Source organism: Apaloderma vittatum, unplaced genomic scaffold, assembly GCF_000703405.1.
Source record: "Apaloderma vittatum isolate BGI_N311 unplaced genomic scaffold, ASM70340v1 scaffold12228, whole genome shotgun sequence".
In the NCBI taxonomy this organism is placed as follows: Eukaryota; Metazoa; Chordata; class Aves; order Trogoniformes; family Trogonidae; genus Apaloderma; species Apaloderma vittatum.
Genome location: NW_009730276.1, coordinates 43,528 through 53,058, shown reverse-complemented (window position 1 = coordinate 53,058; position 9,531 = coordinate 43,528). Strand labels below are relative to the sequence as shown.

The 9,531-nt window shown below is 44.1% G+C and overlaps 1 protein-coding gene across 1 annotated transcript in view; it reads left to right on the top strand.

Moving 5' to 3' along the window:
• The window catches only part of LOC104277934 (TGF-beta receptor type-2-like), a gene marked incomplete at its 5' end in the record, with an annotated part of 6,525 nt that extends 1,661 nt beyond the window's left edge, over positions 1-4,864 (top strand). Inside the window, 2 exons of the mRNA XM_009874749.1 lie at positions 320-447; positions 4,335-4,864. Of these exons, the coding sequence (XP_009873051.1) occupies positions 320-447; positions 4,335-4,547 (341 nt within the window). The remainder of the gene's footprint in view (positions 1-319; positions 448-4,334) is intronic.
• Between the last annotated feature and the right edge of the window lie 4,667 nt (positions 4,865-9,531).

Below are 9,531 nucleotides of genomic sequence, written 5' to 3'. Positions count from 1 at the left end.
GCTGGTACCGTAGTCGCCTCTCCCATCTTTCACCAGCACAACACATTGTACCTGCTCAGAATACGTCTCACCCAATGACAGACCAAGTCCTCTGTAGTGCATCTCTTGGGTTCGAGAAGGTGGCCAGATGGTTCCTTGGTCCTGTCTCTGAAAACAAAGTACATAAAACCCCCATTTCTATGTTCAAATTCTAAATTCCATCCAGATCAGTTTATTTTTGCAGACTGATAAAACCAAGTTTCTTCTCATCTGGTGGGCCATACCAAAGCAAGTGAATGCATTAAAACCATGCCGTAATGCTGCTATTTCTTGTTTGCAGAGGTAAAGAATTATGAGCTACCTTTTGGGTCAAAAGTCCAGGAGCAGCCCTGTGTGGACACCATGAGGGACATCGTGCTGCATGGCAGAGGTCGACCCGAGATCCCAAGCAGCTGGCTGGTGCATCAGGTAAGCTGGGGGTTCAGAAAAGAGCAACCCACATTGTCCCACCTCACTAAGCGAGCTTGAAAATCATTAAAGCTGTAATCAGAGCAAAAGCAGGCAGAACACCTGGGCCCTACTTCCAGCTCCATTTTGGCTGGCTTGAGCCCACATAAGCCCTACTAGACCCATTTCCCTGGCATATAAAAAGACATTAGCGAGAGGTACAGCAACATTTATTGATCAATAGCCACGATCAGGAAGGGCTACAAATGCCAAACAATAGTATTCAGTTATCTTGAGGATAACAGCAAAAAGAAGCTTTTCAGTGCAGGCTCTTCTCATGAAAGAGGAAGTCATTTAAACCCACCCCACTTCTCCCCTACCCACTGTACCCAGAAAGCTCTAGCCCAGAAATGCTCGGTCCCCTGCACACAGCAATCTCGCGGCAGGGACAGAGGGGAGGAAGGTGCATCCAGCCTCCTGCCTCCTTAGATGTGGAGGCTTCAAGCCCAAAATTACCTCTAACGTGAGAGGTCATGACTTGGCATGTGAGAAGAAAGACTTCCAGTTCTGCAAGAAAAGGCAAAGCAGGAAGCTTCTCCCTCAGGTGAAACAACCGGGAAACACGTGAAGCTGAGAGCAGGGAACCTGCTAGGAGGAAGTCTTGCCAATGGGAAATCTTTCTCCAGCCTGCAGCTCAGAAAGTCTGAAAGCAAAGCTCTAAATCAAAACACATCAGCAATGATGAGACGTGCTCTTGAAACCATCCACAAGCATACCCAGACCAATCAGCTACAGAAACACAGCTACCTCCTGGCCCCGACAGGGTCCTCGTTCCCTCATTACTTGCTTCCATGCATGCGCGCAATGACTGTACCATATATAGTGGAAATGAACAAACACTAGAACTACTTAAATCACAGCATCACAGAATTGTTGAGGCTGCAAAAGACCTCTGAGATCATCAAGTCCAGCCCATGACCCAACACCATCACATGGGCCAGACCAGGGCACTAAGTGCCACATCCAGCCTCTCCTTAAACACCTCCAGGGACAGTGACCCCACCACTTCCCTAGGCAGTGCATTCCAATATTTGATCACCAATCACGCACTTGTGGAAAAATCTCTGATCAACAATTAAGTTCATCTCAAAACCAAGCAGAAACACTGAGCCTGCTGGCTCACAGAGCCTTGCAGTGTTCACCCATAAAACACAACTGTATTGCTTCTGCTCCACCTGGATGGCACATAAAGCCAGGCTTTTCAAAAGGAAAGAGGTAATTTCATGGTCTTAGGACTCCACATATTCCCTACGATATCTCCTCTCAAAACCACATTTGCCTAAAGACTCATAACCAACCCAGCCAATCAAAGCTGCAGACAGCATCCAATGAATCTGTGGTTTCCGCTGGACCATCAGCGAGTTTATCAGGTGGTGAGGCCATTCCTGAAGTTCACCCAGCCTCTTCCCTCGATGAGGGCAAATACAGGAACTTCGATCAGCACTGCTACATATTCAAAGCCTTTGAGCGTTCACCTCAGACATTCACCTCCCAGCATCTCTGAAACCACAGGGAAAATATACAGAGGCTTGAGTTGTCAGAAATCATGCTCTGATAGAGCCTGACCCTAACCGCACTGGTTGCTGAGCTCAGGAAGGGCTGCCTGCAGTCACCTCCGAGAAATAACGCTGCTGTACTCAGGCTGGTTTAGCACATAAACAGAGGAAGGCTTATAAGCTTGTAACTTTTATTAGACTACCTGATGTTCACTGGGGAAGAGGAACAGAAAAGCCGCCTTGTGTTCCTGAAAGTTCACCCCTTAGCTATCTAATAAACATCTCTGGACAAACCCAGCTTTACCGCTTTTCCCAGCATTTTGCAACCCGTTTTCCCAGGATGAGGCATTGGGCAGCACCATCTGCTGGGAAGCTGCAGAAAGCCACCGCTTTGTGCCACTCCTGGGGTTGGCGGCTTCCTACGAGCAGAAGCATTTGGGTGACACGAAGAAAGGGTGACAAACCGCTCACCTGAATGGGAAGCGCTCATCTATGTTCCCATCAACAAAAATCAACGTGATGCAGAGCTCCAAATGCCACTCCTACGTTTCAACCATCAGGATCACTCTCAGTTAAGCACAGACCTACATAGTTGGCCCCTGTTTAAGATTTTCAGCAAACGTAAGCATTAATTTCCCTGACAGAGCTGACTCACAGAGCACACTGCCCATGAGCAGCTCCAGGGCAACTGAAGCCAAATGAAGAAACTTATCCCTGAAGTTTGCCAGGTAACTTATGAACATCTTATCTTGCTTCACAGGACACATTTTTTAAAAATGGCCAGGTATATAACCCATATCTGGCTCACGGAGCAGTTGGTACAGGACAGGAAGGAGCACTGGGAAAGCTGAAGTCAATACTGCCACTTAAAAATATACTTGTACAACTCGGCATCCTTTGGAAATCTGAGCTATCAAATACAAAACCCAAGCCAAGTCCATTTTGCGAGAGTAACAAGATGTTCCAGTTGTGATTCAAAAGAGCATCATTGCTACTTACATGGCAAACTGCAAATAAATGTCATGATTTCAGGGCAAAACAAGCACAGAAAACCTAACGACTAAGCCCTGTGACAGTGCCATGCTCTGCTTGAGAAAAGGCTTATTTTAAAAGCTTCAGCTAAGCTAGCTCATTTTTGCATGTTAATTATCCTGAAATCCTTTCAGCTGAGCTAATAAACGAGTGATGTAAGAGGTACTGAAACACACCATCTGTCAGTTTTACTGCACAATCCTATTCTTTCTAATCTGTGTCCGTTATGGAAGATTTAGCACGATGAACCTTAAGCAGAGCGCAGCGAGTTCCGGGTACGGTGCAGAAGGGCAGATGACACTGACAGCACAGCTCTGTAGGATTCACATTTTCCTCTTGTGTTGGTCCATACGGTTGGGGTTCTCCTTATCACAAATTAAGAAATACACAAAACCCACTGTAAACCATGAAGCTTTATTTAGAATAATGATTTTTCCACTGTGTTGCAACCTTGGCTGACAATGATTCAAAAAGCAATAGCACATGATAGGAAATTATATAGTCAAATGAAGGTTCAACATAGCTTCTGGTGTTAGCTGTGTTCTAGCTTAGGAGCGAGAAAAATACCAGCTAATTACCGCTGGCTTGTTTCTAACCCCTAAACATTGGGACCCTTTTCAGAGCACTATGCAACTGGGAAAAAATATATTACTGTGAGGCATAACCATTGCAACTGAGAGGAACTGAATGTGTGCTGGGGCACACCAAGAAGTGCCCAATCCTGTATAAACCAAGAGACCAGAGTTCAGCTGCACACTGTGAAGAGTATTTGGCTCGGCACACCCTTTCAGAAAGTTGCAAAGACAAGCAGTGAGATTTAAGTAGTTTAATTCCAAACTTGTCTTTGAACCCCACATCCCTCCCCTCTATCCAGGTCTAACAGCCAGAGCACAAGCTCGAAACCCAGAGACCCAGGCTCAGCTGCCAGCCTGCAGGTCACTTCTTGATTTCAGGATGCTCTGATCTGAACAGGCAAGGCTGAGACAGGAGACAGAAGGGCCTATTTCCTTCCAGCCCCCACTTCAGTCTCACAGCCCACACTAAACCAGCCTCCAGGGAGGGTGGAAAATGCCTCGGGACCACATCCCAGGTGAGCCACGGCTGCTGCTCCAGCACAAGCAGCACCAGGAGCGGTGTAAACGTTGGCCCTTGCCACAACTTACTTGAGGCCATTTCCTCCTGCAGTTAAGCTCAGACAAAACCCACGTTCCTGCAGGAAGCTGTCGCAAATGCGGTAAAATACTGTGATGGCGTTAGATCAGCTTCCAGCTCCTCTTTCTCCAGCCTTCAGATTTTAATTTTCAGCCCTTCTGACTGCAGGGCATGCGTTTTCTGTGCGACACCATCACAGAGTGCTGGGACCATGACCCCGAGGCTCGCCTCACCGCCCACTGCGTGGCCGAGCGCTTCAACCTGATGGCGCAGATGGATTGCGACGACATCCTCAACAACAACACGGACAATGAGGCCAGCAAAACAGCTTCTCCAGGTGGGGAGCACCAGGACAGTGACGGGAGCAGAAATACCCAGTGATGCAGCAGGCAAAGAGCCCCATCATGAGAAATGAGAGGATGAGTGAGAAGCATTTACCTCATGGGGGAAAAAAAAAGAAAAACAACAAAAAAAGCCCACCTCTCTCCGTTTGTCAAAATGGAACTAAGATCTAGCGCATGACTTATAAATCAGATCTGTTTCCTCCCACAGATTCAGTGAACTGTGGAATCAATACTTTTGTTAAAGCGCAACATTATGTATGAACTGATTTTGTACTTACTTTAAATGTATAATGATGCAAAGCATTCATTTTATTATTTTTTAAAATAATAATGTTTAATCTTTTATTAGTAAGCACCTGAATTCCATGCCTATCTTTTGAAGTCCTTCCGTCCTGCCATCATGAGTTTCTCTTCTAACTGCTTATTTTGCAGAGATCAAGATAATTTTCAATTTTTCTTTTTAATGGCCTTCACTTAAAGGAAAAAAAACAATCTGTTGTACCAACAGAAAAAAAAACATCTTGAGATACAGCGCACGCTCAGGGGAAAAATGCTGGCACCCAAGAAAATTACTCATTGATCAGACAGTCCTTAATACAATGTAAAGGTACCTGACAACCCAGTTTGCAAAAGGCTGATTTGCAGCAACTCCAATACACTTTTTTTCACTGGGGAATTTCTCCACTTGATAGTTCAGGTGGATGCATGAACTTCTCTACACAGGGGAAAGAAAAAAAAAAAAAAGCTGCCAAGGTAGACCCTGCTGTTTCATTCTGAGAAGTCTCCATACAGGATATCCAGATAACTTGTTCCTGTCCAGCTTCCAGCCAGCTCTAGCCAACAGACTGGTGCCACAGTAACACTGTCAACACAATCGTGCTGGCTAATTCTTCTCACAGCTCTTTCACATCCCTCTGCTGTGTTACTCAGCCTGAAGAAACACAGTCAGACAGAACAGGGACCTTTACTGCTGTAACGACCAGACCAAGCCAGGCTGCCTCTGCAGGGGGAAGGCAGCTAAGGAAAGGTAAGTCCTGCCTTGCTCTGAACTCTGGCACTGTGCAAATCTTAATCCCTCCTCCCTTGGGAGCAAAAGGTAACAAAACTCATATCTGCCGCTAAGCAGCCCTGCAAGCGCATACCTGACACTCACCTACACAGGGGTAACTCTCTGAGGGTACCATCAGAGAAGAATGCTTTGCCTGCCAGCACACAGCTGCATGGATCAATCCCTGCAAGAGAGGGGAAGGGAGAAATCTGTGCAACAGCCACAAGCTTTCTACAGCCGAGGCTGCCGACATGGAGCAGGGAGGCAGATCTGCAAGGCTTTCTACAACACACAGCTCGGAGAGCACCAGCCCATGCAAAAAGTGCTCTGTCTCTTGTTTCCATCTCTTTGGACTGTTTCCACAGCTCCTAAATTAAAGCCTAGAACAAAATCGTCACTAAACCCTTTGAAGGGGGACAGAAGGGGAATTAATTAGTTTGCTACTTCAAGGAAGTTTGCTTACTTCAGCTAGCACAGCTAAGGCTCCACCTGCGAGTGCAACCACACATTTCATTCTCACGAGTCCTCCACCTTGCTGCTACCTCTTGTCACCTCACAATTTTTCAAGCTAACCCTTTTCTCTTGAAGTGTCTCCTCTCCCGTTCATCATAAACACACCCTTTCCACCCACCCAACTTCAGCCACGTTTCTTTAACACATTACCCACTGCTCTACTGGACGTATGCCCAAGAGAAACCAAGCGCGCTGCAACTCTCCTGACATGGAGATAAGAAACTATAGGAACACACCAAACTCCCTCTGGGCTGTCCAACTTTTCCTTCCCGTAACATTCAGTGCTGAATTCCCCCTACCAAGTTTTGCACCAAGTTCTTTAGACACAATCCTGACAAACATGCTTACTTGCTCTTCCAAGTTCACTTCAGGAGGCTTTAAAAGAAGCTCTGACCTGTTAGTCCCACAGGTGACCACCCTGTGTGAACTCGACTCTGAAGGCTGCGTCTCCTATACCGATGGCCGAAATCCAAATTCTCTTGGGGTGGCTTAGTCCTAGGCTTGGCAGTTGATTCTGTAAATATGCTGAAAGACTTCCCAATCTATTCCCCTCCCCATGCCTAAAATCTTGAACTTACATACTGCATTTTTATCATGAAAACCAAGTCCAGAATCAAGCTTTCAGGATCACACACCCGAATGCCTGCATTAAATACGAGTAACACCTCACACTGTTTCCACACGCAGCAGCAGGGCACACAGCACATTGAAGAGAGCCCCTTATTTAAGCTCCAGGATCTGTTTATAACTCAGGGAGCCTAAAACCACTGAGATCAAGAAGAATTTTGCTTTTAACTTCAATGGTGCCCAATCAAGCCAAAAAGACAGAAGGGATCAAAAGCTCAAATTCCTACATTTTACCTTGTTGAACACACTGGGATTCTAAGAAATATCTACATAGGACACAGCAGTACGCCCTTCCCTTTGCTCCAGAAGGTCCAAGATGGAAACAACAGCAGTTATGCAAGAGAATCAAATCTGGTCACAGTTAAAAATACATCCATTAGTCCACAGGGTGCTTGCAACACTCAGAAGAATCACATAAATGACTTACAATTTAAGCTGGATAGTCAGTGGCTACATTTTTTTTTAAACTGTTTTCAATTATGTCCTTTGTTTCTAGAAGTAACTAGAAATTTGCATCGTAACTAAATCCACATCAGGAAGCCATTCCAGTTCTCGCAATCATCTGAGCAAAGGAAGGCTTTACTTTCTTCCTTTTTTTCTTTTTCCCTAGCAGCACCCTCCTGTTAAAAGAAATAGTTTCATGTATTTTAAAAGACTGCTTCTTCAGTGTCGGGTCTATTTTTACACAACAAAATTAGTTACAGCTTTCTTAGTGTGAAACCACAAGCATACCAGATGAGGGTGGAAGAGAAGTAACTTGACTAATAATATTATATAAGGAACACAAATGGGTTTATGGTCGACATGGGAGCTTTTCAGTCTGTTTCACAGTCATCACCTTGACAAATTCCCAAATCAAAATTTTCAACAGAACTCGGTGACAGAGTCAAAAGTCTATTTTTTTAATAAGCACAAGTTTGATCCCTGGAGTACGCTCAGCTCAGCCCATAAAGGTTTGTTTTCTGCTCTGATCACTGCAATGTTAAAAGCTGGACCTTGCACTGCAGCCCTTGCTGTTTGATTAAAGCAGAGCTGCCACGTGGCACAGATAAAACAACTATGAAACACATGCAGTGCGCTCAATTCATCTCCTGTCCCTCTACCACCCCATCTGGTGCAGGTACCAGAGAAGTTCACATGTTGGCACTGATTCCTGGCCCATCTCCTGGAACTGGCCAAGGAGCACACCCCAAATGTGCCACAGACCCAGAAACACAGAGAACTAATCCCATTGTTTTCATTTTTATTTTTATTCCTGGTTAAAGATGAAGATGTCCAGTGGATATCCAAAACTAACACAACAGGATGACTGCATAGAATACCACAAGACAGAGGGGCCTAAAACATTCTTCTGCTGGAGAATATAGTTACTACTCAAGTGCGCAGTGCCAAAATATTCTGCTTTAAGGGCTAAGGAAAGCCTAAACAGACAGATCTCCACATAAAAGGTAACAACCATCTGCTCTTCCTGGTCACTCGATCTCTAGGAAAGCAGACAGACCAAATTAATCATTTTGTAGTTTTATTATCCCCACCCCCACTTCTCACAAACAGACTATGACTCGCATTGAGATCTCAGTGCATTTCACAGCAAAAAAAAAAAAAAAATTGTACAAGAGGATCCAAATAGTTGTGCATAACTCCAACTCTTTTTTTGCACAATTTAGGGTTTGTGTTGAAAGTTATTATGGTTATTTAAACCTTCTGATGCATTCTTACACTTGTGTCTTCTCCATGGAAAACATCTTACCAGATCACACAGTTGTGAGCTCTCATGATGCTGGATCAGGTGCAGCCATGGCCATGGATAGGGAGTGGCAGATAATGCTATATACACTGATTGGAAGACTACATCAGAAGAAAAAACAGATTAAGGCACCACTGTTGGAAAAATTAAGGTAGCTTGTAGTTACAACAATAACAAAAGCCATAATAAGTACTATTCTTAATTGCCAGCAATTCTTAGACTTCAATAAAATAGTTATAAAAAAAAAAAGAAAAACACAAAAGTATGTTTGTACCTGAATACAGTTTCCTGATATCTGATTGTGTTTCAAATCAATACCCAGTCCTCAACATGATCAGCTTTTGTTTTCTTATGGTAAGATGAAAAAAACAGGATCTAGAGTCCAGGTATCCACAGGTCACATTTCACTGCTTTGTTCTGAATAACACCACAGGAGAAAACCCAAAACAATCCAAAGGACAGTTTGTAACACTGATACTTCACCTCTGAGATGATTAGATGGGCAGAGAAATTTAAGTACAAAATCGTATGTTCTCTGTTCGTTTTGAAAGCCTTAGTCCTCAGGAAGGGAAGGTGGAGGAGAGGGGAAAAAAAAAAAAAAAAAAAAGGCCAAACCTCATTATATTATAACATGAGAAAAAAAATCAAAGTCACTCAAAGAGATTTAATAAAATTAGGAGTTGAAAAGTCTTCAAATTACTTTTCCAATTCAAGTCAATTACTTCAAGTATATTAAAATGTTTCAGAGGAAAAATTTCTCCATGGTTACAATTCTAATTGCTTTTATAAATCCATAAAAAAGAGCGGTAGTCTCTACATATATCCCATATTCCTCCAATGCATGCACGCGTTCTCTCTGGAGAAAAAAAGTCATCACAATCCAGCTGTTTCTTAACACTGATTTCAGGCACATCTGTCAAACACCCCTCCAGTTTTCGATGAAAAGGTTAATCACTGGGAACAAAAGCAGCAATTTGTTGTTGCTGTTGTCTACATGGGTACTGAGCAGGTTTCAGTCACTGAAGAGCGTGATGCAGGTTCTGAACAAGTTCCCATGTCACTCCAAAATCCAACAGTTCCTTCTTC